At 52.7% G+C, this 26051-nt stretch overlaps 4 protein-coding genes across 8 annotated transcripts; 2 read left to right on the forward strand and 2 right to left on the reverse strand.

The window, feature by feature from the left end:
* Positions 1-1030: 1030 nt before the first annotated feature.
* LOC118667367 lies at positions 1031-2052 on the forward strand. Of its 2 annotated transcripts, none has more exons than XM_036330511.1 (4): positions 1031-1061; positions 1425-1492; positions 1705-1764; positions 1890-2052. In XM_036330511.1, exons 2-4 carry the CDS (start codon positions 1446-1448, stop codon positions 2044-2046), a joined length of 264 nt encoding a protein of 87 aa, XP_036186404.1. In that variant the 5' UTR covers positions 1031-1061; positions 1425-1445; the 3' UTR covers positions 2047-2052. The 2 variants fall into 2 exon arrangements, with proteins under 2 accessions (XP_036186404.1, XP_036186403.1); XM_036330510.1 differs by lacking the exon at positions 1031-1061 and adding an exon at positions 1075-1129.
* A 139-nt stretch (positions 2053-2191) lies between these two features.
* Positions 2192-5498, forward strand: CCL27 (C-C motif chemokine ligand 27). Of its 2 annotated transcripts, none has more exons than XM_036330508.1 (4): positions 2192-3595; positions 4044-4848; positions 4993-5125; positions 5321-5498. In XM_036330508.1, exons 2-4 carry the CDS (start codon positions 4779-4781, stop codon positions 5466-5468), a joined length of 351 nt encoding a protein of 116 aa, XP_036186401.1. In that variant the 5' UTR covers positions 2192-3595; positions 4044-4778; the 3' UTR covers positions 5469-5498. The 2 variants fall into 2 exon arrangements, with proteins under 2 accessions (XP_036186401.1, XP_036186402.1); XM_036330509.1 differs by having other exon boundaries at positions 4996-5125.
* Positions 5499-5566: 68 nt separating this feature from the next.
* Positions 5567-16991, reverse strand: IL11RA (interleukin 11 receptor subunit alpha). Of its 2 annotated transcripts, none has more exons than XM_036330506.1 (13): positions 16895-16991; positions 13218-13317; positions 12873-12933; positions 11439-11608; positions 11195-11309; positions 11011-11043; positions 10759-10925; positions 9192-9355; positions 8210-8351; positions 7765-7878; positions 7546-7642; positions 7219-7301; positions 5567-5994 (listed from the first exon to the last, which is right to left on the reverse strand). In XM_036330506.1, the coding sequence occupies exons 2-13, from the start codon at positions 13315-13317 to the stop codon at positions 5978-5980; spliced, it is 1263 nt and encodes a 420-aa protein (XP_036186399.1). In that variant the 5' UTR covers positions 16895-16991; the 3' UTR covers positions 5567-5977. The 2 variants fall into 2 exon arrangements, with proteins under 2 accessions (XP_036186399.1, XP_036186400.1); XM_036330507.1 differs by lacking the exon at positions 16895-16991 and adding an exon at positions 14781-14879.
* Positions 16992-18417: 1426 nt separating this feature from the next.
* Positions 18418-21903, reverse strand: GALT (galactose-1-phosphate uridylyltransferase). 2 transcript variants are annotated; one of them, XM_036330512.1, is made up of 11 exons: positions 21746-21903; positions 21269-21438; positions 20973-21048; positions 20835-20883; positions 20585-20714; positions 20358-20414; positions 20075-20197; positions 19658-19790; positions 19472-19555; positions 19003-19157; positions 18418-18743 (listed from the first exon to the last, which is right to left on the reverse strand). In XM_036330512.1, the coding sequence occupies exons 1-11, from the start codon at positions 21834-21836 to the stop codon at positions 18663-18665; spliced, it is 1149 nt and encodes a 382-aa protein (XP_036186405.1). In that variant the 5' UTR covers positions 21837-21903; the 3' UTR covers positions 18418-18662. The 2 variants fall into 2 exon arrangements, with proteins under 2 accessions (XP_036186405.1, XP_036186406.1); XM_036330513.1 differs by lacking the exon at positions 21746-21903 and adding an exon at positions 21534-21739.
* Between the last annotated feature and the right edge of the window lie 4148 nt (positions 21904-26051).

The following is a 26051-nucleotide window of genomic DNA, read 5'->3' on the forward strand; positions in this document are numbered from 1 at the left end:
TTCCAACCTCCCACACTTGGCTAATTGCTCTTTCTGGGCTCTGTCACAGCACCCTCTACTGCTGCTAGCCAGTCTTCCAGATTATTGTAATTATCTGATTGTCTATTTCAATCCCCCCCCATCTCCAACCCAGATGATAAGCCCTCTGAGGGTGGAGACTGTGCCCTTCTTCTCCTTCTTCTTCTTCCTCTTCTTCTTCTCAAAATTTCTTTTAGAGAGAGGAAGGGAAAAAGAAATATTGATGTGAGAAACATTGATCGGTCGCCTCCTGCACACACCGGACCTGGGTATGTGCCCTGACCGAGAATCAAACCTTTGGTGTACAGGACAACGCTCCCGCCGAGCCACACCAGCCAGGACCGTGCCTGTCCTCTCTACAGTTGTTCCCCACACCCAGCAGCAGTGCCTGCATGGAGCAGACACTCAGTAAATATTTGTTGACTGAATGACTGTAGGAACAAAAATCACAGGAACGTGAGTCTCGGCTCAGATAGGAAGGGCTTTGACCCTCTGGCCATTAAGCCAAGGCCACTCATCCCAGAAGTATTTTCGTAGCCTGGCCTGTCTAGACTGAGCCCTCTCTGGAGGCCTATTCCTCCTCAGCCTGGGGTCAGACAAGTAGAACAGGGCAGACAAGAAAGGCCATCGTCAGGGCAGAAGCCAAGGAGATTGAGAGGAGAAGAGGGAATTGAGGAAACCAGCACTGGACAGCATCTCAAAGCTCTTTTCTTTTTTCTTTTTCTTTTTAATATATATATTTTTATTGTTGATAATATTACAGATATCTCCCATCCCCCCCCCTTTTATCCGCTCCCCAAAGCTCTTTTCTTGCTGCCTATTTCTGAGGTCTCCATCTCCCAGGGTAGAACTCCAAAATCCGACTCCATCCTTTTATAAAAGAGGGTCCAGACTCCAGAGCCTCGCATCTTGGCGATAAACGCCTCCACCTCCTAGTGACACTTTGACCCCGCCTCCTCTGAAGAAATGCTCTAGCCCCGCCCCTTCCTGGCAAAGGGAGCCCCGCCCCCGGTGCGTGGAGTCCCTGTGACGTCACGGTAACGGTCTGTTTCCGGGGTGGAGCCGGGGAGGGTGGAGTTTAGGCTGCGCCGACCCCTCAGCCCCCCTCCAGGTGACCCAGCCCCCGAAAATCCTCACCCGGGGCCCCAGATATCCCAACCCCATGACCGCAAAGCCCGCCGCCCTGACCCCCTGAATGCCGCGGGCCCCTGCAGCGACCGACCTCCTAGTTCCATAACGTCTCGCGCCTCCGAAACCTTCAGCCCCACCCCTCCCCGATGTGCAGCTGAGCCTCCCCGGGGGCACCTGCCTCAGGTGCCCCGAGAGCAGGTCACACGGCTCCGGAGGATGACCGAGGAGGGGGCCGGGGGCTGGGGAGGACTAGATCCGATCATTCCGCCCCCCAGGAGACGTTCGGAGCCCGAGACATGTCGGGATTGAGGAGATACGAGGTGGCGCTGGAGGCGGAGGAGGAGTGAGTGGGGGCGGGTTCTGCGGGGGAGAAGCTAGCGGCTCGGGGTGGGGGAGGGCGCGAGTTCCCGGGGGGCGGGGGCAGTGGGGTGGGGCCCCTCCAGGGGCGGGGGCTGTGAAGGGAGCCGCCCCCCGGGGGCGGGGCGGGGCCGCGGAGGCGCGCGGAGGGCGCGGGGTCACCGCCCCGCCTGGCCCGGCTCTGCCTTCTCTCCGCAGGATCTACTGGGGCTGCTTCTACTTTTTCCCGTGGCTGCGCATGTGGCGGAGGGAGCGGAGGTGAGCGGGCGGCGAGACCGCGGACCCTCCCCGGGCCCGGACGAGGCTCCGTCTCGGAGCGCAGATCTGGGGGGGCACCGGGGAGACCCCGCCCAGCCTCATGCCCGTGTCGGGTCGCCCCACAGCTCGGCGCACCCCCGGGAGCCGAAGCTGGAGCCTCTGCGGGGCCTGATGAGCTGTCTGTCGAGCGGCCTGGGCCCCGTCCCCCAGCGCTCGGGTCTCGCCCTCCCCCGCCGCACACCCGCCGCCACTGCCCAGCCAGCCAGTGCATTAAAGATTTAAACCGAAGGCACCGTGCTTCCCTCCTGACTGCCGCCGCTGCCGCCACGTGTAGGCCGGGAGCCCTCCCACGCCTAGTTTCCTGATATATCTGAGGGTCCCTCCTCGGGGTCAGGCCCTCATTACTGCCAGTGACGGCCCTGCACCCCCTACACCTGCATTCATCCCGGAGTAGCCTATATGGAGGGTTGGTCTTCCTCCCAACTTCATGCCCACATCCCTGTGTTCTCGCAACCCCAGCTGCCTGTCTGCTACCACCTTCCTCCTGGCTGAGCCTTTGCCGGATCTTCTTTTCCTGGGAGTGGATCTAAAAGATCTTAAGCCCAGGCTTGTGGATGTAGGCTGTGAGTCCTAGAAGCGGCCTCCCTCAGCCCGCCATCGGGAAGAAGAGACTTAGGACTGTTGGAGGGCTTTCCCTATAATGAATACCCCACCTTCCGGCTCCTCCAGTCTGATCCTAAGTTTAAAGACACTTGGCATCACCCCACCTAGAAGTTCTCACTCCTCCTTAGGAGAAGAACCTAAGGGCCACTGTTCCCTGTCACCCCGTTGACCCACTATCTCTTAAAGTGCTGAGGGTCAGGGACTCCAGTAGGCCGACACCCCCATCAGTTAGGGACTGGCCCCCGCACCAGAAAGGGCACTAAATGACTAAGTTAAAGAGACAGCCCAGTTTGTGGGTTGGGGGCAAAAGCTAACTTTCAGCCTGGGGCTGCCCCTGCCACAGCAGGTTGTGGCTGAGGAGACTTGGCCCTATCTATGGAGAAGCCGAAGGGAAGAGATGGGTACGTGCCTGGAAGAATTCATCTCTTGCCTTCTCAGGTCTCTGGACTGACTGGTCCAGGAAAGACCACAGACAGCTGACGCAGATCTGTGACGAGACGATGGCACCTCAGTCACTGCACCCGAGCTCTGGGTCACAAGTCCAGGCAGCAGGGTGGAGAGAGCCCCTAAGGCCTCTGGCACTAGAAGTTCAAGATGTCTCTGGGTTGTGTCTACCTTCAGAAATGGACCCCGGGTCTTGAGCCATTTTATCACAAGGTCTACATCAAGAACCCTATCCAAAGGGGAGTACCCTGTCTAGCCCTGGGCCTATACCTCACCAGAAAACGGTCAGAATTCCTGAGGATCCACAAGGCAAATTCCCCGGAAGGGCCTTCAAGTCCCACCCTGGACAGGAGGGAGAAGCTCCAGTTGTTCAGCCTGAGAGGGGGACTAGTTTCTGCCCTTGGAGTCGGCGGTCCCTCCTGATTGCTGCAGCAGAACGAGGTGCCCAGCAAAGGTGTGAGTCCCTAGGCCGAGAGAAGGACTGCCCCATAGCAGGCTAAAACAGCGGAAATGCTCCAGACGGCACTCCTGCAACAATTAGATAAGGACTTGATTACTAGGTTATGACTCAGTTTATATTTTAAATACTGAGCAGAACTTGAGGATTGAAATCCCCAGACCTGGTGTAGGAAATTCTTTAAGTTGCCAGGGGCACTAAACACCCTAGGCAGTTCTCAGCTTCCTGGAAAGGACAGGAGGAGGAGGAGGAGTTTTTCTCTGAGGGGTAAGGGGAAGCAGGGAGTGAGGGCTGGGTATGGGATTAGGAGAGAAGGGACAGGAAGTAGATGGGAGCTTGGGGCATTAGCAAGAAGATGGGATGCAGAGGGCGTACGTGTTCATGGGTATTACTGAGCCTGGGTGGGGGAAGAAAACGTTTTTCCAGGCCCACAGTGAAGAGAAGCTAGAATTTGAACAGAACAAAAGAGAAGTAATTGAGCTCTTGAGTCTGATGTCTCGGTAAGCCAAGGAGGGACTGAGTATGGAAACCCCAGGCCAGGCCCCTTTTGACAAGAAGCTGGCATTTCTGGGACAGGACTAGGCAAAAACAGAAAGATAAGATTTCTTGGTGTTTTTCTTTACCTTAGCAGCAACCTGGCACCAAAGAACTTTTATCCTCCCTCATCTACCCTCCTTACCCACCCAACCCCTTCCTTCCTGTCTCATCTTGCCAGGGAAAGCAGCTTCCACCTCAACATCTCCAAGGCACCCCAAACACCACCAAAAAGGGCCTTTCCCCAGCTTCTCTGAATGTGACTGGCCACAGCCAAGACTCTGCCTCAGCCAGACACGCCAGCTGTGAGGGACCCGTTTCCATCCATTTCTCCTGATAAGATAAGCAGGCTAGGACGGGAAGTGGGGAGGAGAAAATGAAGGCAAATTGTGCTGGCTTGCCCTCTGCTCCACCCTACCCACAACACCCCCATCAGAATTTGCGTGTGCTAGTCTGACTGGAGTATTGTGAAAACAGCTGTGTGGTAGTGGGATTTTGAGTATAATTGGGGCTGCATAATTCTATCTGTGGTTGCCTGACCATGTGAGGTTGATCGAGTGAGGTGTGACTGTGAATGTGTAGCTGTGGGTATATGAGTGTGAATGTCCATCATTGGATGCCACTGAGGATTCTTGGCTGCTCTTATTCAGTCACTGTACCTTCAGGCCCCACATCATGCACTGTCCCTCTCCCCAGCTTCTCTGCCCAGGGCTTAGGAGCCCATGGGAAAAGGCTTTCCTAAAAGAGGAAGGGGGTTCTGGCATAGGGGTCTGTGGCAACCAGAGCCCAGGAGTGTCACCGGATGAGAAATCCATCTTCATCTGCCTCTGACTCACCTGGTGCCCCAGGTTAAAGGTATCCAGATAAAAGATAGGGGAGAAGGAGGAGAGAGAGAGAAGTATCCAGGCTGCGCAGCATGAAGGAGCCCTCACCCACCATCAGCCTCCTGCTGCTACTGTTGCTTCTGATCCCAGACTCGGGAGCAGGTCAGTGCTTGGGAGTTTAGAAGGCCAGGGATCTGGGTGAATGGGATGGAGGGAAAAGGGGCTCAGGAAGTCCAGCTTCCAGCTGTCTGATTGAGGGGTTTTTGGTCAGGAGCCCTCTGAACATGTGGCCCCATTATTCCCTAGCAGTGCTACTGCCATCCAGCACTACCTGCTGTACCCAGCTCTACCGACAGCCACTGTCAAGAAAGCTACTGAGGAAGGTCACCCGGGTGGAACTGCAGGAGGCTAATGGAGACTGCCACCTCCAGGCTTTTGTGTGAGCTCTGACCCTGCCCTTGATACTGATCCCTGACTCGGACCCCAGTCCCAATCCCTGATGCAGACCCCAACCCCAGCCCCAACTGCTAATTCTGATGCCAACTCAGGTTGTCATCTGGCCTCTGCCCCTAACCCCTGGACCCTAACCTAATCTGCCAACTATGACCATGGCTTTCGGCCTTTCCTTTCCCAGTCTTCACCTGTCTCGACGCAGTGTCTGCATCCACCCCCAGAACCGCAGCCTGGCTCGATGGTTTGAGCGCCAAGGAAGGAGGTTCCAGGGGACTCTGCCCAACCTGAATGTTGACCTAATAGGGAAAATGGGCCGGGCCCCCCAATAGCCAAAATAATAAAGCTGTATTGAACAACAATCTCTGGTTGTGGTCTCCAACTTCTATGTATTCCCCCGTGAGCCCTGAATCTGAAGCTGGGAGACATGTCAATAAACAAAGAACCTCCTCATTCTCTTTATTCACACCTTCACAACCCCCACCAGGGGCAAGGCTAACAGCCAAGGACCCACACACACTCCCCAGATATCTACATACATACATGCAGAGAACACATGTTCCCTGCCTCACATACACATGGGCACATATGGACACAGATATACACATCTATAAACATTCCACTAGTGGACCTCTAGCTCTGGGATAAAATCAGAGGTCCAGGTACCTTTCATCTGGCAAGTTGGAACAGATAGTCTCATAGAAACGGGCTCCAAACAAAACTTCAGCTGAGACACCTCCCCTCAGGAGGATACACTGTCCTGCCTGGTTCTATCTGTCCGTCCATCCGAACCAGCAAGACAGAGTTATAGATGGAATTAGCTGAGGTCTTCCTGGGTTCTCTATAGGTTTGGGGCTCCTAGAAAAAGGAAAAGGCAAATCAATGGAGATAATAGGACTAGATTTTGGCCCGGACACTCTGAGTATGAGGAAAGAGACCCAGCTCTGAGCTTAACATTCCAAGAATGAATAGGGGAACCCAGCTCTGAATGAGCTCCAGCACCCTAAAAATGAGGGAGAGGACCTAGCTCTGGTGCAGGCACATCAAGAATAAGGAGGGACCCTTTTCCCCCTCCCTACTTGGGAGTCTGTACTTGTTCTTCAATAAATCTCCACCTTTGCTATACAAAAAAAAAAAGAAAAAAAAAAATTTGCCCTAACCGGTTTGGCTCAGCGGATAGAGCATCAGCCTGCGGACTCAAGGGTCCCAGGTTCGATTCCGGTCAAGGGCATGTACCTTGGTTTCAGGCACATCCCCACTAGGGGGCGTGCAAGAGGCAGCTGATTGATGTTTCTAACTATCCCTCTCCCTTTCTCTCTGTAAAAATCAATAAAATATTTTTTAAAAAATCAATAAAATAGCCGAAACCGGTTTGGCTCAGTGGATAGAGCGTCGGCCTGCAGACTGAAAGGTCCCGGGTTCGATTCCGGTCAAGGGCATGTACCTTGGTTGTGGGCGCATCCCCAGTGGGAGATGTGCAGGAGGCAGCTGATCGATGTTTCTCTCCAATCGATGTTTCTGGCTCTCTATCTCTCTCCCTTCCTCTCTGTAAAAAAAATCAATAAAATATATTTTTTAAAAAAAAATCAATAAAATATATTTTTTTTAAAAAAAGAATAAAGGAGAAGCCCTGGCCAGGTGGGTCAGTTGATTAGAGCATCATTCCAATACACCCAGGTTGCGGGTTTAATTCCCCGGTCAGGGTACATGCAAGAAAATTAAAAAATAATTATAAATAAAAAGCAGTTAAAAAAAAAAAAGAATAAAAGAAGGAAGGACCCAGCTCTGATCCAAGTTATCCCAAGAGTAAAGATAGATATCCAGCCCTGAGCCTAGGACACTGAAAGTGGGGATGGAGTCAATCTAGGAGCCCAATAACCTGCAAGAGAGGGAAGGGATCCAACTCTGAGCCCAGGGACTCAAGAATGACAGGTCTGTCCCTGAGCCCAGACATCATAAGAATGAGGAGACCCAACTATGATTTCCAATACCCTTATGATGATGGGCCTCTGGCTCTTAATCCAGACACCTACAACGAGGGCACACATCTCCAAGGCCAAACCTCCTGGAGGTCCTACTCACCTGGAAGCTTGTCCACTGGAATCATTGGGGCCAAGAAACCAGGCTTCTGGGGTCCATCTTTCCCATCTGGTCTCAGCCTCAGCCTGGAGCATAAAAAGGCAGCTGTTTTCCTGACAATGTGGGGCATCTCAGCCTCCTCCAAAAGCGTTTATTAGGAAAGGGTTAGGAGAGGAATCAGTGAGAATCATGAAGTTGAGGGGAAGAAAGAAAAGTAGTTCCAGAATCATATTCAGTGGGAAGTCATGACGGGTGGGAAAGAGTATGTTCTGCGGGTATCAGAGCATCTGTGTGGGATCAGAGGCTAAGGTACCAATGACAGTCACTTACCAGAGCCCCAGTGCCAGGGCCCCAGCTGCCAGGCCCAGGAACGAGAAGATTCCCAAAGATGCTAGGACAGCCACCTGCTCCAGGGGGTCCCTGTGGACTGGGGTGGGGTGGGGTGGGGTGGGAGGTCACATGTGAGAGTGAGCCTGACAAAACTCAGTGCCCCCTTCTCTCTGGAACTTTCCCATCCTCTACCACCTTTGCTCCTCTACCCCAGCTCACCAAGTGGCTGTAGGTCTGGCAGGAGGGAGGGCCTTGGGGGAGCAGGGCTGTCTGCTTGCGGCTCCTTCTCCATATATAGCTGACCCCCAGCTGGTATCTCCTTAGGCAGGGGCCCTGAAGAAAGGCAAGACCTGAGAAGAATTGTCCACACAGGATAGAGGCAGAGGCAAAGGCCAGGGCCTACCAGTTGAAGCCAGGGCCTGGCTTGGACACAGGGGCACCTAGGAAGTGGAGCCTGAAAGGCCAGAGTCAATTTATGGAGGTGTAACAGGGGTGGAGGCTGAGGGGCAGGGCTTAAGCTAGAACAAGGCTGCAGGCATCCAAGGCTGAAGCCTAGAACAGCCAAATGCCATACCCACATGAGCGGGGCATGTGTCACGCAGCCCTGTTCGTGCCAACCTGTTCAGCTGAGGGACAGAGCCCATTCCTTGGTTCTGTCTCTCACCAGTGCTCGGAGTCCCCCAGGCCTCAGGGCTCCAGGCGCTCCAGGTGCCAGCATCCAGAAAGTCCCGGGCACTGACCCGGACAGCATGGGGCAGCCCAGCCACAGCGTCTGTGATCACCTCCTCCAATCCAGCCGGCTCCACCTGGCGGTGAAGATGGTTTATCACCGAGTTATCCAGATTGTAAACACTGAGCCTCCCTGGCCCCGGGCCCCAGTCTGCAAAGGGTACCCCTTCCTCCCTGTCCTGTCCGTCAGCCTGGTAGAGCCATCTGGGCCTCAGTAGAGCGGCTGGTGGTGTCAGGTCTACACACAGTGTTTGGAAGACAAAACTACGAAGTGTTTATATAGACAGGCTGAGCTGGCAGGCTGCCTGGGTTCAAATCTTCCTGGGTAACCTTGAGCCTCTCTATACCTCCATTTCTTCATTTGTAAAATAGAGCTGAAAACACCCAAGTGAAATAATGCATATGCAAATGTGTAGCTTGGTGCCTGGTGGGCAGACAGCGCTCATAAATATTGGTTATTATCCGAGGCAGCCACTCCCCAGACGTGATGCGGCCAACCTCTGACATCTCCCGAGGTGGGAATTCACTATCCTTATCTGGGAATATGAGTGTTTTGTATCTGGGCATATGAGGATGTGCTTCTGGATAAAAGACACTTCCAATTTTAGTATATGTGCTGCCGAAGTGAGCACGTCACTTGTTTTCCTAGAAAAGTTATTTTTAAAAAGTTTCTGCTGCCTTCCCACAGATAGGCTTACATTAGAGTTACATCCCACAGGACAGAGGCTTGGTTTATTGCTCCCTGCTGCAACCCCAGCACCCAGCACAGAGCCTGGCCCATGGGAAGCCCTCACCGTGGGGAGACAACAAGGCTCCAGTGATCTGCCAGTGCCAGAACACCATGAAACATGAAAGAACACCAGAAACATGAAACCAGAGATAGGACCCACAGCCCTGGCACACACTCCAGGCCTCACCATGGACCAGGCCGGATGCTGCACTGGACGGTACTGCAGCCGGAACTTGAGCAGGAAGTGGGGCTGGCGGGGCCAGGAGGCAGGGTATGTCCAGCTGGCACGCAGGCGGCGGGGGTAACCAGGTACTGACTCTACCCGCAGCCCCTGGGGTGGGTCAGGACGCACTGAGGGTGGTGGAGACACAAAGTCAGGGCAGGTGACAGGTACCCATCCCTTACCCACCACCTCCCAAGGGAAGGAGGGTGTGTGCCTAAAGGTACCTAAAAGAGGCCCTTCCAAAAGGTTGGGGAAATCTTAAGCTTGATCATCCTTTAGGCTCAGGACCTATCTGTTATCCTTATTATAAAATGAGCTGAGATCGGGAGACAGGTTTTGAAAGCTTTGTTAAGTGGGGGGGTTTTTTGGTTTGTTTTTGTTGTTGTTTTTTTGTTTTGTTTTTTGTTAATCCTCATCCGAGGATATTTTTCCATTGACTTAGAGAGAGTGGAAGGGAGAGGTAGAGAGAGAGAGAAAAAAACATTGATGTGAGAGAGACACATCGATTGATTGTCTGTTGCACACTTCCTGACTGAGCCAAGGATTGAGTCTGCAACCAAGGTACGTACCCTTGACCAGAATCGAACCCACAACCCTTCAGTCTGAAGGCCGACACTCTAACTACAGAGCCAAAACAGCTAGGGCTGTTGGGTGGATTAAAAAGTAACCCTGCTTGCCGAAACCGGTTTGGCTCGGTGGATAGAGCATCGGCCCACAGACTGAAGGGTCCCAGGTTCGATTCCGGTCAAGGGCATGTACCTGGGTTGCGGGCACATCCCCAATAGGAGATGTGCAGGAGGCAGCTGATCGATGTTTCTCTCTCATCGATGTTTCTAACTCTCTATCTCTCTCCCTTCCTCTCTGTAAAAAATCAATAAAATATATTTTAAAAAGTAACCCTGCTTTCCAACAAAGAAGATGAGTGAGCCCAAATTCCAGCCAGAGCTTTAGTGCCCCCAGCCAATGAACAGATCAAGAGGAAGGAGGGGCCAGTAATGGCTTCCAATGGACAGGGAGGACTTGAGACATGGCTGCCTTCAGCTCAGAGCTCAGAAGCAGAGAGACAGCTCCGAGGCTAGGCAGCTAGGAAGGACTCGAGGGGAGTGGGGAGTGGGGAGTGGCAACAGCCTCTAGAGCAGCAGTTCTCAACCTGTGGGTCGCGACCCCTTTGGGGGTCGAACAATCCTTTCACAGGGGTCGCCTAAAACCATCGGAAAACACATATATAATTACATATTATTTTTGTGATTAATCACTATGTTTTAATTATGTTCAATTTGTAACAATGAAATTGGGGGTCACCACAACATGAGGAACTGTATTAAAGGGTCGCGGCATTAGGAAGGTTGAGAACCACTGATCTTTTTGGTTTCTTGGTCTCCACAGGGGCCATCTGTGTGCTGAAACAGGGGTCCATGTTGGGAGGGAACGGTCTGGGTGCTCTGGGGAGTTCTGCGTTGGGATATCTGTACTCTGGAGTCTGTTGGAGTCTCTGGGTTAGGATCTGGGGACTCTAGGGCTGGGTACTCACAGATGCTCTGCAAGCTCACATCCAGCAGGCGTGTGCTGGCTCCCAGGGGGTTCACCTCAGTCACATTGATTCGGTACTGGCTCCAGAACTCTGCCCCATGGACCACACAGCGGGCAGCCCCTGAGGGGTCCTGTGGGCACGGCCAGGGCCCTGTAGCTGGACTTGTCCTAAGAGAGAGGAAGTGGTCTTGGGCTTTGGAAATGCTCATTGTGGGATCCAGCGGTAGCCCCCAGCCTCTCCCTCATGTCCTACCTCTGGCCATCAGCTCCTGGCACTGTCTTCTTCCTGGCAGGGAGGGGCCATCTGAGGTCAGGCAGGAAAAGAGGGTCCTCCCGCTTCCTAAGGCCTTCCTCCAGACCTCCCTCCCAGCCTCCCAGACCCACGCTGTGCTGGCACACTCAAATGTATAGACCTACACGCCCCATCACGCACACACCTGTAGGAAGTAAGGTAGCGGGTGGGTAAACCGCTGACCTGGCCGGGACTCCAAGTGCAGGAGAAGTTCTCATAGTCAGCTGCTCGGCAGGAGACAACAGGCCGAGCGGGGGGGTCTAGGGGCAGAGGGTGCAGCTGGAGACGGAGAAGTCCCCAACCTCCCATCTCAGAGGGCTTACTCAGGACCTTGATTCCCTCAGGAGCCCGTCTCATCACCGCCACCCAATACTCCCTCCCCAACTCACAGCCCAGCTGCAGGGTCACTGTGCCCCCAGGTGCACCATCCAGGGTCCGGCAGGTGTAGGTCCCTCCGTCAGTGCTGTCTGCCCGGGCTAGCACCAGTTCATGCCCGAGCCCAGAGTCCGGGCCCTGGAGCAGCCTTGTCTCCCCGTCCCGAAACCAGGACACGGGGGTCCTGCCGGTGAGACAAGGTGATGATGACAGACAGAGGAAAGGGCTAAAGTGCAAGTCGGACCATGCCACAGCTCTCCATTGTCCTCTCACTCACTTGCATTAAAACCCAAACTCCCGCCGAAACCGGTTTGGCTCAGTGGATAGAGTGTCAGCCTGTGGACTGAAAGGTCCCGGGTTTGATTCCAGTCAAGGGCATGTACCTGGGTTGCGGGCACTTCCCCAGTGGGGGATGTGCAGGAGGCAGCTGATCGATGTTTCTAACTCTCTATCTCTCTCCCTTCCTCTCTGTAAAAAATCAATAAAATATATTTAAAAAAAAAAAAAAGAACTATTCCTCTCCTTTCCTCTCTGTAAAAAATCAATAAAATATATTAAAAAACACACACACACAAAAAAAAACCCAAAGTCCTTTTGCTGATTCACAAAGCCTCTGGTAATTTAGCCCTTGCCTTCCATTCCTTCTTCAGCTCCTCCTTCCACCCCCTCACCTACTGTACTCCCATCCTGTCCAGTTAGTCTTTTTTCTGTTTAAGAGTGTTGAGTTCGCCCAGCTGGTGTTGCTCAGTGATCGAGCGTCGACCCATGAATCAGGAGGTCACGGTTCGATTCCTGGTCAGGGCACATGCCCAGGTTGCGGGCTCCACCCCAGTGTGGGGTGTGCAGGAGGCAACTGATCAATGATTCTCTCTCATCATTAATGTTTCTATCTCTCTGTCCCTCTCCCTTCCTCTCTCTAAAGTTAAAAGAAAAAAGTGTTGAGCTCATTTCCACCTCAGGGCATTTGCACTGGCCTTTGACAGAAATGCTTCTACCTCAACCTGTGCCTGGCTGCCTCCTTCCTGACAAATCAGCTTCAATCTTACTTCTTCAGAGAGGCCTTTCCTGACTACCAATAAAAAAGAACCACTCAGTTATCCTCTTCCAGGGCACTCTCTTTTAATTTTCTGCCCAGCAGGTATTGCTAGCTGGCAAGACTCTTATTTGCTTATTGTCTGACTGCCCCACTAGGATGTAAGCTCTATGAGGGCTGACGTCTTGCCTGGCTTGTGCACTGCTGTATCGCGGGAACTAGAATAGACCACGCACTTAGCGAGTGCTCAATACATGGTGGTTGAAATTGTCTGATGAATAAGGATGGTTTGAAGATTAGGACAGATACAGAGGTGACAATTTCAGACATGGGGCAAAGGTGGGAGGGACATGAGGACTGGGCAGGGTCAAGAAAGGGTCATGAGTGTCACCCCAACAGGCAGGAGGGCACTTACCCAGCAGTCACTCCCGGGCAACACAGCGTCATGGACCTTCCAGGCTGTCCATATTGGACCCCTGTGGAGGGCACTTCTGAGGAGAGGCTCTTCCTTTCCCTCTCCCCAAACACCCCACTTTATGAGCGTGAAGGGGTAAGGAGTAGACTTTTAAGCCCTGGGTAGAGTCATTGGGTCAGAGTATCATGTTCTAATGTGGAGACAGAGGTCCGAGGACAGGTTAGAAAGGGGATGTTGCCAGGTTGAATGTCAGGAGTTTGGGGGTCACAGATCAGATTTGGGGTGGGGGCCACAATGAGGGTGGCAAGCCATAAATCAGTTGGGTTCATGCAGCAGGGTTCTCACCTGGGGGGCCCCAGGCCTGGGGACAGGAGGAGGAGGCAGACACTAGGGCTGCAGTCACAGCCACCAAGACCCTGCTCAGCCCTGAACAGCTGCTGCTCATCTGTGGGGAGAGAAGCAGTTTCAGCAACCCCCTACCCCCAAGATAGGAGGCTAACTTCAGCTTCTTCTTCTTCTTCTTCTAAACTGTGGTTTTCTAGGGGGAAAACTGAGGTACCAAATGGGGTAAGAATATCAAAAATCACTGGGGGGCCCTAACCGGTTTGGCTCAGTGGATAGAGTGTTGGCCTGCGGACTGAAGGGTCCCAGGTTCAATTCCGGTCAAGGGCATGTACCTTGGTTGCGGGCACATCCCCGGTAGGGGGTGTGCAGGAAGCAGCTGATCGATGTTTCTAACTCTCTATCCCTCTCCCTTCCTCTCTATAAAAAATCAATAAAATATATTTTTAAAAAAATCACTGGGGGATCGGATCTAAGATCCCCCTTTCCACTACACACCCCTGTGCTGTGCATATGCCCTAAGGTGCGCGCGTGAGCGTGTGCGAGACACACACACACACACCCACACACACACACACACACACACACAGTGCTGTGCGCACACAAGCACACACACACCCTCACTCTCCATCTCAGTCCTGGGCTTAGGGCCCAGAACAAAAGCTGGAAGCAACAGACTGTGCCAGCACCACCCCCCTGCACCACCCTTGGCGCCCACCCCTGGCACCAAGTGCCAGCACTGGCTCAGTCATTCCTATTAACTCCTCCAATCCAGCTGTTAGGAATCCTGGCATCCACCTGGCCCAAGGCTAATCACTGCCTCTGACTGACCTGAGGCAGCCCTCCTCACCCTGGGGCTGTCATGGTGGGTCTAAGCCCACCCTGACCTCCTGCCATGGAGCCTAGCCCTGCTCTAGCTGCCAAGCCTTTTCTCGCCTGGGCCTGCCTGGCCTCCTGCTCTGGCTCCTTGGGCCACTCATCTGGGCCGACTCTGGAGTCTTGTTGATCTCAAGCCTATGAGGCTGGATGGGGCTAGGGTGCAGGCTCAGGCTGTAGAGTTAAGCAGATCCAGATGCCCTGGCTGCTGCCAGAGGCTGGGGGCAGGCGAGGAGCCAGCAGATGGAGACAGGGTGGCGGGAAAGGGAGAGGAGGCTGAGGGGAGCTGGGAGCCTGCAGGGACAGGGGTCTGGGGTGGGGTCCACAGGACCAGGAGATACTCAGAGATCAGGACTGGGACTCAGTGAGGTGAGAGCTGAGCTGGGGCAGCAGGAATTCAGGAAGGCAGAGGAAGTAACCAACTATGTGTATATGGGGCTTGGAAGGTGCTAAGAGAGAGGGATTCTGGATGGAGGGGAAGCAGGAGAAGGAAGGCAGGGGAAGTGGCCATGGGGACAGGAGAAGGGCAGGTGGGGAAAGGGCCCTGGACAAGGGCTTCAGAAGAAGAGGAGTACAGACCCCTCCCAAGTAGAGCAGAACAGGGGCCTCCATGTGTCTGTGTGTCTGTCTGAGTGTAGTAGCTCACCCCAGGCTTCCCAGCCACATCTACCCTGCTCGGCCCCACCCTACCTCGGTGATCCCAGTGGCTAAGTGTCCATGGCCTCCAAGACTTCCTCCCACCAGCTACAGCACCCGTCTGAGCTCCACAGTTCTGAGACCCCAGAATCATCTCCTCCTCTCCCTTCCCCGCCCCCGCCCCTCTGAGCGCTGGATCTCAGCCACTCATAGCCAAGCCCCCTCCCCCCTCCTGCCTTCAACCCAATTCTCCTCCCTCCTCCCTTCCCAGCCTCTTAACCTCCTCCCATCCGAGGCCCTGGGAAGGGAAGAGGCCTACCCCCAGTCTGGAAAGGAAGCCACAGGCGCAGCCAGGACCAGCCAGAGGGAAAGGAGGCTGCTTATATCCTGATCAGTGACAGATTCCCTAGGTTTTCACAGAGCCAGACACAGCCACATTCACGCGTGGACTCACCAGGCGCAGTCAACAAAAAGATACTCCCCTTGAACAAACATGGACACAATCAAGTGAAAAATCAGATACTCGCGCTCCCACTCTTTTCACTCCCCAGCAAAGATTTCCTGAGGGCACAGGCGGGGGGTGGGGGGTTTGGGGGGAGGATGTGTTTGAGGGGAAGGGAGGCCCCAGGTTGGGGGATATAAAGAAAAGCCTAAGAATCCAGTTTCCCCTCCCCTGGATGTTCCAGCCATTTCTCACCTCCCCCTCCACGCTTTGGGCCCCAGCACCAGGAAATGCCTTTGGTCCCTTGGTGCCAGATACACAAGACCCACACTTACCCTCAGACACACACTCTCAGATACAGCCACTCACAGTCACACCAATGTACTCAGATAGCCTCACTCCGACTCAGACGCTTACATTTACACATACCCATACCCTCACACAGATACACACATCTTACGCCCCTCCCACAGTCACAGGCACACACTTAGCATTCTGTCTCTGGAATGGGGTCACAGCATTTCCTAAAGGCAACTTCTTATCCTTCTCATCCTAGTTTAGGCCCCATCTTCCAGGAAGCTCTTATCATGGCAGATCCCATACCTCATCACTGTTACAGGGCAGCAGGTAAGCAAACAGACCAGGGTGAACAGGAAAGTCAGGCATCGCAGTGCTGAGAGAGGCAGCGATGAAAGAACCGGAGAGGCAGAGTTATAAAACAGATACGCAGATACCGGGGGAGACAAAACTGTGAAGAGAGGCAGAGAGCCACAGTTCTAGAAGACAGTAGTAGGGAAAGAAAAAGAAATATAAGGAGCCCAGCCCGCATGGCTCCGTGGTTGAGCTCATCCTATGAACCAGGAGGTCACGGTTCAATTCCCGGTCGGGTTGCGGGCTCGATCCCCAGTGTGGGCCATGCCAGAGGCAGCCGATCAATGATTCTCTCTCATCATTGATGTTTCTATCTCTATCTCTCCCTCTCCCGTCCTTTCTGAAATACATACAAATGTATTTTAAAGAAATAAATATAAGGAAACTGAGTCAGACAGAGAAACAGAAAATAAGAAGCAATACACCAGCGCCAGGGATTCTTGAGCACAGACAGGAGGGGAAGCCAAATGTGTTGGGAATGGTTCTGTCTATGGGGACATCAGCAGAAAGGTCAGTCCCCTTGTGTTTATACTGATCCCCCAAATATAAACACAGCTCCACTCCCACGCAGTCTCACACTTAGGACACAGGACACACACATAGCACAAGTCTCACTCTTGCTCTACGACTCCTTGCTCTACCGTTCCTGAAGTCACTCTGGCTTACACAAACCCAGCCACCCACTCTTACACTGGCAGAAACGACCTTAAACCCCATAGAGACCTTCCCAAAACACATTCCCCGATGGGGTCACAGGACCTCTCACATGCACCAACACACCACCCAGTCGCTCCCCAAACACTTCACATTGACACATACACGCATAATCCCTGGCACAGCCACATGCACAATGACAGCTACATTAGCTGACACTTGCAACAAGTGACACCGTTGCGGAGCTTCACACAGACATCATCACACACAGCCTCACACACACACACACACACACACACACACACACACACACACGCTGACAGTCCCAAAGTCACACTGAGCCCTTCATCGTACTTCACCCTGCCCGGCCCTCTGCTGGCAAGCCTTCCTCGTGCACGCCCACAGCCCCACCAGGCCTCACCTTCCGCGGCCTCCGCCGCCAGCGCCCTCCGCCCTCGCCCTCTGCCCCGGCCTCTACTCCCTGCAGCCCTGGGGCCCGCTATGGGGGTGGCTCCGCCCAGGCACCAATGGAAGGAGAGGGGTGAAATAGGGGGGGTTCCGGCCCATTGGAGCCTCCAACTGCCAATCACCTCCTCCCCCACCTCTGCCGGACACTTCCTGTCCCGTCCCGGACCAAGGAGGCTGCGAGGGGACAGAGCCCGGGGCTGGATTCCTGGGTCCTGGGTCCTTGCCCGAAGGCTTGTCCTCCAGGAACAGTAAGACTGAAATCTTTCAGGCCCCTCCCCCTACCTTCTGTCCGCAAACAAAGCCTCAAGTTCAGTGGCTCAGGAGCCACTGGACAGGTGACTGGACAAGCTTAAGATGCCCCTGACTCCAAATAAGGAAGAATGGTGTAGGGCAGAGGTTCTCAAACTTTGCTGAATATTGTGGTTTTAAAACTGCAAGCCACACTCCAAACCAATTAAACCAGAAGCTCTGGAGGCTGGACCTAGGCATCAGGATTGTTTAAAACGCCCAGATGATTCCAAAATGCAGCCCAAAGGTGTAGGGAACGGTTCTGTTTAAAACGTCTGTAGGGTTTAGGCGAGTGCCTTAAGAAACAGGGTCTCATCCACGCCCGTCACTGGGGGCTTAAGGAAAATGTGTCCCATGTCTGTCTGAGCTCCTTCCAGACCAGGGCAACACTCCAAGTGCCAGACCCTTCGCCTCAGGGTCTCAAGAGAGAACCTTGGACCGGAAGGCAGGCAGCCAAGGTTCTCCTGGGCCAGGTCACCGCTGCCTGGCCTTGGCGTGATTTCCCTCCCAGAGAAGAATGGAAACAGAGCATTCTGGCCATCCTTGCATTGTTCGCAAGCCCTGTCCTCACCTAAAAGTTTGAAGGACACTAGGGGGCATCCAGTCTCCTGGGTTGCATGGCCGATTGTTCCCACACAGTAAGGGTTTTCCCAAGGAAACAGGTCCGGAAGGGTGGGGGTAGACTCCAAAGACCACCCCATCCTTCCAGGCCCTGGGGCTCCTAATTTTAACCGCCCCTTTCCTGCCATAGCTGTTTATTCACCTGTGCAGTGATGAGGCACAGGGACCACAGAGGTGTGTAGAGCCTGCACATACATGCTGCACGTGGAAGTCTGGAGAAGCCAAGGCTACAAAGCCACGTACACGCTCCCTACCCGCCCCTTTAGCCCCTGTGGGCTGGAGCAGAGCCAAGCTACAGCCACTCACAAAGCCAGGGTTCTGGCCAGTAGCCCATGGTCTGGCCACTGACCACTGGGACCAGGATCCTGCTCCCCCGCTCCCCACCAAACATCCAGGCCCAGGCTTGGTGAGCTGACACCCTAGGCGTGGTGGTGAGGGGGCCTCTGGCCTTCTCCAAAGCCTCACCACAGACAAGCACACAGGAGTTTTCATCGTTTTCTTAAATTGGGATGCTTTCGTTACTCCAGGAGTTAAGAGAATCCATAAACAAGACATAATACTGAGTGCTAATTTTGTTCAGAGATTTAGAGAAGATTTTTATCCTTAAGTTTTTGCACATCTGTAGACAAAGAAAAGTTGTGGTTGAAGCTGTGCCTTCAGCCTTTAACCCAGACTCCCGAGGGTTAGAGTTCACACTCCTCTGGCATTAGAATATGTGATTAAAGCTTGAGAAGTACAGTTTTATTGATCCCACATCTGCCCAAACCATAGGCTCTGGTTCTCTCAGGCAGAAAGCCTTGGGGTCAGCGTGGTCAGGCGATGGCTGCTGTCTCCCTGTCCTTCTGTCTCAGGCGGTAATGAACTTCAGGAAGTGCCCTCAGTCTCTCCGCAGCCTGAAAGGGGAAGAGGGAGGGTAAGAGCTGCCCAGAATGGTGGTATGGAGCTTTGAGTGCCTAAGAGACACTGAAGGAGGGCTTTTAGGACCAGGAGGCTGGTGATAAGGACTGCTGGAATAGCCAGAGGATGAAGGAGTTGAGCAGCTCCTGCGGCCTTTGGAATGCCAGAGTTATAGGGATTCTCGAGGTCCTGATTGCTGGGATCTTTTGAGGAAATGGGAGAGAAAAGGGGACCTAGGATGCTCCGAGTCTTGACCTGCTCAGGAGTGAGGTCCCTCTGAGCCTGGGCAAGCATTTCGTAGCCAACCATGAATTTCCGAACAGTGGCAGAGCGCAGGAGTGGAGGGTAGTAATGAGCATGCAGCTGCCAGTGGTCCCAGTTGGCTCCGGCCTCTGATCCTGTGGGAGCCCCTGAGAGGAAGAAGGCAGAGATGGTAGAAACGGCCCTTTCTTAGTTGTACAGCCTAGCTCTGACCCCCCCACCCCCACCCCTTAAAAACTATATTTCCCAGCATTCTCTGCCAGAGAGCAGACCAGGCATTGGAAAGCACACTGGAACCTATTTTCACCAAGTCCCTGCTCCACCCTCAGGCCGAGCAGCCCTGCTCCGGACATTTCCCGCAGCAAGAGTTCAAAGGCCTGCTAGGGGCTGCAGTCCACCAGGCTGGGCTGTGGGAGCCCACAAATGATGTTAGGGCTAGATATGGGTGCTCAAAAAGCCTCACCGTGCCAGCCCATGGAGTAGGGAAAAGATGTCTCAAATAGGTTGTCGTACTTGGTCAAGAGCTTCTTCATGATGAGGGCTAGATCTGGAATCAAAGCCTGACTCTCAGCCTGGGGCCTGGATGTCGGCCCTACCAGAGCAACCCCCATCCAGAGCCTGGCCCCCACATCCCAGCGAGGAGGCTCACCATCACGCTCGGCGGGGGTCAGCTCGGGCAGCCGCCGCACATGCCGGCGGGGGAGCAGCAGTGTTTGGAAGGGCCACACTGCCCAGAAGGGGACCAGCACTAACCAGTGCTCACTGGTTAGGACCAGACGTTCCTGAGCAAACCAAATAGAGATGAGGTCATCGAGGCGGGTGTTGGTGGTCAACAAACAGGCAAGGGAAGCAGAAGAAAAAAATGTACCCAGAGTCTTATGGCTTCTCACCACCGTCACCATTATCACCTAGTCTAAGTCACCATCACCTTTCCTGTAGATTACTGCTACGGCCTCCTGACAAGTCTCTCTTTCTATTTTCCTTCGACCCTTCTCCTTCACACACCTGTCTCTTTCGAGGTGTGAGGTTAGAGACTCCTTGGGGACAGGGCCTAGCTTTCTCCCACCTTCCTGAGCAGCTCCTGGCGGCCGTATTCCATTAACAGAGGCTCTCCATGCTGACTCTGATAGGCTTGCTGAGATCTCTCCTCACGCTGGGCAATATCTGGCAGGAAACTGCTGGCCCACACCTGTCAAAGAGTAGAAGAGAGAAAAAAAGGAAGGTCCTTCATCCCTAATCCTCCCCATCACTAGCATATTCCCTCTGTCCCATCTCTTACTTCAGTTCCCCTCCCATGGTGCTGGCTTAGACCCAGCCTAGAAATGTACTGGAGCCCCTGACACACCTACCTGGCAGTGGGGGTGAGGGTTGGAACAGCCCATCATGGCTCCTTTGTTTTCAAAGATCTATCAAGTAGGGGGGTGAGGGGGTTAGGGAGTTTTAGTAGCCAAAAAGACACCAAGTCAACCCTTCCACACCACACCCTGTGGAAACAGGAATGCCAATTCCCAGAACCAAAGCTGCATCGCCCCCTCCCCCTCCCTGCTCATCTAGGGGAGAGGGTAACCTCACAGACCTGTACCCAAGGGTACTGGGCACCCAGATCCTCTGTGACTGAGGCCCACACATCGATGACAGTCCGGATCTCAGGGATTGACATGAGTGGCAGTGTCACATCAGACCAGGGGTGGAAGCACAAGACCTTACTGTGTAGTGCGGGAGGGAGGAACGACAGAAATATGGGTCTTGGATGTGCTAGGGGCAGGGTCCAAGCGCTCGGTCTAGGACATGGGTTGAAGGTTGTAAGAGAGGAAATCCATAGTTACCAGACACCTCGAGCAGCCTTTGCTTGAAAAAGAGGGTGATCACTGGGTCCTGAGATAAAAGGGTATCACTCTCTGCAACAGAAGTCGCCACAAAAGGTCCAGCCTCCTTTCCTCCCAAAAGCAGTAGAGCCACGTTACCTGGACTGGGGGCATCGGGCTGCAGAGCTGGGAAGTCATTGTCAAACAGGAAGGTGCCATCATAGTGGGGATTCACCTGCAGACAAGGGTGGGCTAGAAGTAGTCACTGCCCATACCACCAGTCATCCGGTGGGCTTCAGTGGCTGGACAGGGTACAAGAAGGTGGGAAGGGCCACTCAAAAAGACTTGATGAGATATGACCCAGAAGGAAGTCCACTACCCTCTGGGTGAGGGCCAGCTCTAGGTGGGAGCACTTCCCCTGGCCCAGCCTGCAGAGGTAGGTGCCAAAGGCTTACCTCCCCATTGGCCCGTGTGGCCCCCGGACACAGAGGATTGCGGGGGTCATGGCGGGGCACTGTCTCCAGAAGCGAGGGCTCTACCTGCCCCTGCCAGGGTCGCTTCATGCGGTGAGCTGACACCAGCACCCACTCATCCTGCAGCGGGTTGTAGCGGATATGCTGATGCTCTGGGGGCAAAGAGTCAAGATCAGTCGGCAAAGTTCTCTGTCCACTTCTCCAATGGATCTCACCCACCAGCAGGCCCCAGCTCGGTCGGAGGCACCTCCTTGGCCCCGTCTGGCTCAGGAACTAAAGGACCGGGCTTGGGCGTTCCCGGTGCAAATTAGCTGGCAATCCAACAAGGGTGTGTCTCTTCACCGCTCGGGCCTGACCGGGTGGGTGGGCGCGCCCACCTGGGGGTACGGACCACAAGGTCCTAAGGAAGGAGAGGGCTTGGCCCCGCGTTCCAGCGCGTCCCTGCCGCCCTAAAGTTACCGCTCGCCAGGAACGGGGCGGTGGCGTCCGCCTCTGACGCCTGCTGGCGCCGCTCGGGATCCGCTCCAGGACCCGCTCCGCTGCGCGACATGAGGCCAACGTGGGGGACCTTCTGCCGCGTCTGCCCGGCTGCCTTTCACCCACCTCGGTCAATCCAGCCCCGCCTCGCCCCCGATGATTGGCCAGTCGCCAGCACGTGACTGTCAGAGGGGCCGACCGGCCACCGAGGGGCGGGGCTCAGGACGACCCAGCGCCATAGGGGGCGACTTTGATCATTCCGTGGCCAAAGTCAGTGCCCTGGAAAAAAATCTCTATGAAAGCTGCTTACTGCCAATCCCTCGGTTCCAGACGCTTCCAAGATTTCTTTACTGCTTACAGCCATTCGTTTGGTCATTCATTCAGCAAATATTTACTGAGTATCTACCCTGTGCCAGGCACCCAGGCTGCGTGCGATGCAAAGGATGCCCCTGTGTGCACAAGTCGGGCATGGCCTCTGCCCTCCTGGAGCTTACATTCTAGGGCAAAGTAAAGGTATAACCCTGATCCACAATCACCTCACCTACCTGCTCAGTGGCTGTGGTGGGGAGGAGAGGCAAACTTGGAGGGGAAGGGGGAGGTTGGTGATCTGCTTCAGCTGAACCCTGGCCTCAAGTATTACCTGGAGGAGTGTGTGCTACGCTATACTCATCCCCACCAGTCAGCAGAAGCAGGTTTGGGAAATAGGACTAAGTAACTGTGAATGAAAAGGGGGCTCTGCAATAAGCCTGGCAAGTTCCAGGTGGAAGGAGCACATGGCAGGCCTGACAAGGTCAGGGACTGAAAGTAACGACACAGGATGGTCTGATCACAAGTTCATAACTGGGCAGTTTCTAGCGGGTAGTCATGGCCCAGACCTACAGCTAAAGCTCAACCTTTACCTTCCGTGAGCTCTGTTCATTGTCCTTACGCATCTAGGACAGCACAGGCCCCAGAACACAAGACCATCAGACCCCTCCTTGTTATCTTGTTCCTAGGTACAGTGAATGTTAATTATTAGCTATACTGTACCCACCAATGTACAAGAAGTATGTGTTTCTCCATTTTGCTGGAGATGTCCCTGCTTTGTTTTCTCCTGCCTCCTTTTTTTTTTTTTTTTAAATATATTTCTTTATTGATTTCAGAGAAGAAGGGAGAAGGAGAGATAGAAACATCAATGATGAAAGAGAATCATTGATTGGCTGCCTCCTGCACACCCCCCACTGAAGATCAAGCCCGCAACCCAGGCACGTGCCCTTGGCCAGAACTGAACCTGGGACCCTTCAATCCGCAGGCTGATGCTTTATGCACTGAGCCAAGCCGGCCAGGGCTCTCCTGCCTCCTTAATCTACCACCAATAGATTTAATGTAGCTTCTTTACATTTCTCCTTTGATTCTAAATGCTTAAAAGGAACAGCAAAACTGCCATTCTGTTGAGCATTTTCTCAACCCATTTAGACTTTACTTGCAGGCACTTCCTCAAAAGAGTTTATTTGGCTCAAATAAACTCTTACAAAACTTTTCTAAAGGTTTAGACATTCTTTTGTTGACATAACCCTCTCTCTCTCTCTCTCTCTCTCTCTCTCTCTCTCTCTCTCTCTCTCTCTCTCTTATATGCACACATCAAAAGCAAAAGAAGTGGGTGAGGTAAGAGGGCCATAAGAAATCTGAACATGTGAGAAAGACAGGACTATCAGTAACTCTAGCCACCATCTGGGTGGGATCGAGAGGTTTACACACCCCTTCCCTTCTCCAACTTTTCCCTGAATCAAACCAATTGGTTAACATTAGAATAAAATTCAAATTAATTCCTCACTGGCACTTTTCTTTTTTTAATAAATATTTTTATTGATTTTTAGAGAAAAAGAAAGGAAGAGGAAGAGAGAGAAACATCGATGTGAGAGTGCAGCATCAATTTCGTTGCCTCCCGCACTCCCTCTAACAGGCATGTGCCCTGAGGGGAACTGAGCCAGCAACCTTTTGGTGCACAAGGGTGACACCAAAAAAGACATCTAAATATTGGCTGAACATTTTTTCCCATTTCATAGTGGAAAAGAGAGGCTTCAAGGTCACCCAGGGCACAAGTGGCCAACTTAGGATTTGAACTTAAATTTCCAGTCTCTTCCCACTGCTCTAAAATGCCTCTGAGACTTAGGTAATACTCAAGATAGAAAAATAGTGAACTAGAACCTGGGCAGTAGCAGGAAGGCCCCTTCCCCCAAGCCAAACCAGGGCAAGCCAGATGTTTTGCAGCTCAGACACAAAAACTGGGTCATTGGTCATCTACCTAATCTCTGACCCAGGGGCCTCTGACTGAAATCTGAAGAGGCCACCAGGGAGGGGGCAGGAAGCAGGGAGCTGAAAAATGAGGGTGGGGAGTACCTGTCCCACTGGCTACCCCTGGTTGGGCGGGAAGGGATAGAAGATCTGCTTTTCTACTCTCTCAGGTGTCTTTGCTGTTTTCGTGACTGGATTTCAGAGGCAGCCCCATTTTCTCAAGAACACAGTGCTTCAGTGCCACTCCCAGGATCATGCCAACTAACTCCTGACCCCTTCAGAAACATCTGTTCAGGACTATCACCAAACCTCTCCTTTCTCTGTCTCCCCGAGGTCAGGTTTGGGGGATGTGGAGAATGGCTGAGATGGGGCCCATCCAGCCCCTTCCCTTTAAGATTCCAGAGGTGTGATCTTTTCTATGATATTTAGGGAAGGTGTGTGTGGCCCCTGACCACTTAATGCCCTTCCTTAGACCCTCTTAAGGCTATGGGGTGGAAGAAACTTTCCTCTACTCTTCTAGGTTCTTCAAGCTGGCTTAATAAGAGATAGTTTAACAAGAGAAAACAATGGAATTTAATTGCATATGTGCATATTACATGAGAGAGTCAGAGACTCCACATCCATGAGAGGTTCAGAGACAGAAAATGAAAATGAGGTATATATGGCATTCTGAGCTGAGGATGAGGTAAGGCACCTTGGGGCTTCAGAGGGGAGGAAGGCCATTGCAGGAAAGAGCAGATGTTCAGTAATTAGATGTTTGCCCTGCCATATAAATAGGTCATGAAAAGTTATTTCTGATAATAACTCTTATTATGAGCAAGGCCCAAATTCAAATTCTTTAAAGAAGAGGTAATAGTTTTTCGTGAGCCCACAGGGTCTTTATTACCTTCAGTTCATAATAATTCACGTATCAAAGTGACATACTTTGGGGAGTCCTGTTCTGAGCCCCTTCAAGGCCAAAGGACAAATGGGTTTGTTTTTTTTTAAATATTGTGTGCAGGAAAAGCTTTCTGAAAGGCCAGGTAGGGGAGCTGCAGACCTAGACAGTCTCAGAAGGCTCTATGTAGAACAGGGGGGCAGAGGCCAGATTTTGGGGCTAGTCCTTGTTATTTGAGGTTCTTAGAGAATGGTCAGCTCAGAAGTATCACAGAAGCTAGGGCCAATTAAAAAAAAAGTTTCCTCAATTCTGCATTCTCCTCTAGATAATCACTTCATTACCTTTCCCTTGTTGTACAAGTTTCTCAAAAAATAGTCCAACTTCCCAGCCTCTACCCTTACCTGCACAGTACACTGTAGCATGTCTTTTGCCCTGTATTAGTCAGGATAAGTAATCTTAGTTGCTATAACAAACAATACCCAAGCTCAGTGGCTTAGCCCATAGTCCATTATGGGGGGGGGGGGGGGGAAGAGCTCTATCCCATGCAGCATTCAGAATTCTCCACTAACCACTTAATTCAATATATGAAAATAGGTCAGGGAAGAGAGAGAATGTAAGAAATTTCACAGATCTTAGGTGCCAGAACTGGAAGTGGCATACATCATTTCTGCTTATACTTCATTAGCCAGAACATAATCACATGGCCTTATCCGATTACAGAGTAGACTATGGGATGTAACCTGGCTGCATACCCTACTGAGAAAGCTGACCATTTCCCATCATTCTTTTGGATGGAATACTCAATTATATTTGACTGTGTTAACCCTTCATTTCATTACTCTCATGTCTGAGGCCATGCTCCTCCAGTTCTCCCCTCCTTTGTTTTATTTATATAACTAACACATATGGCACCACATGCCAGATACTAATTGCTTTAAAAATATTAACTCACTTAATATTCATCACAATGAAGGTATGTACTATGTGGTAGGTACCTTTTATTCATCCCATTTTACGGACGGGAGAACTAAGTCACAAGAGCTTAAGTAACTTGCCCAACATCACACAATTAGCAGGTGGCAGGAGCCAGGCTTTTAATCCAGTCAATCGGGTCCAGAGTTCTTTTTCTTGACACTG

Source organism: Myotis myotis, unplaced genomic scaffold (assembly GCF_014108235.1).
Source record: "Myotis myotis isolate mMyoMyo1 unplaced genomic scaffold, mMyoMyo1.p scaffold_m19_p_12, whole genome shotgun sequence".
In the NCBI taxonomy this organism is placed as follows: domain Eukaryota; kingdom Metazoa; phylum Chordata; class Mammalia; order Chiroptera; family Vespertilionidae; genus Myotis; species Myotis myotis.

Coding starts and splice junctions, on each gene's coding strand:
- IL11RA (XM_036330506.1), bottom strand. CDS start 13,317: ATGAGCAGCAGCTGTTCAGGGCTGAGCAGGGTCTTGGTGGCTGTGACT. Junction 11,310..11,438: donor AGTGACCCTGCAGCTGGGCT/GTGAGTTGGGGA, acceptor CTCTGCCCCTAG/ACCCCCCCGCTCGGCCTGTT. Junction 9,356..10,758: donor TGTGAGCTTGCAGAGCATCT/GTGAGTACCCAG, acceptor CACCACCCTCAG/TGCGTCCTGACCCACCCCAG.
- LOC118667367 (XM_036330511.1), top strand. CDS start 1,446: ATGTCGGGATTGAGGAGATACGAGGTGGCGCTGGAGGCGGAGGAGGA. Junction 1,493..1,704: donor GCGCTGGAGGCGGAGGAGGA/GTGAGTGGGGGC, acceptor TTCTCTCCGCAG/GATCTACTGGGGCTGCTTCT. Junction 1,765..1,889: donor ATGTGGCGGAGGGAGCGGAG/GTGAGCGGGCGG, acceptor GTCGCCCCACAG/CTCGGCGCACCCCCGGGAGC.
- CCL27 (XM_036330508.1), top strand. CDS start 4,779: ATGAAGGAGCCCTCACCCACCATCAGCCTCCTGCTGCTACTGTTGCTT. Junction 4,849..4,992: donor GATCCCAGACTCGGGAGCAG/GTCAGTGCTTGG, acceptor ATTATTCCCTAG/CAGTGCTACTGCCATCCAGC. Junction 5,126..5,320: donor TGCCACCTCCAGGCTTTTGT/GTGAGCTCTGAC, acceptor TTCCTTTCCCAG/TCTTCACCTGTCTCGACGCA.
- GALT (XM_036330512.1), bottom strand. CDS start 21,836: ATGTCGCGCAGCGGAGCGGGTCCTGGAGCGGATCCCGAGCGGCGCCAG. Junction 20,198..20,357: donor ACCCTCACCCCCACTGCCAG/GTAGGTGTGTCA, acceptor ACTCTTTGACAG/GTGTGGGCCAGCAGTTTCCT. Junction 18,744..19,002: donor GGGACCTCACTCCTGAGCAG/GTCAAGACTCGG, acceptor TTCCCCTTTCAG/GCTGCGGAGAGACTGAGGGC.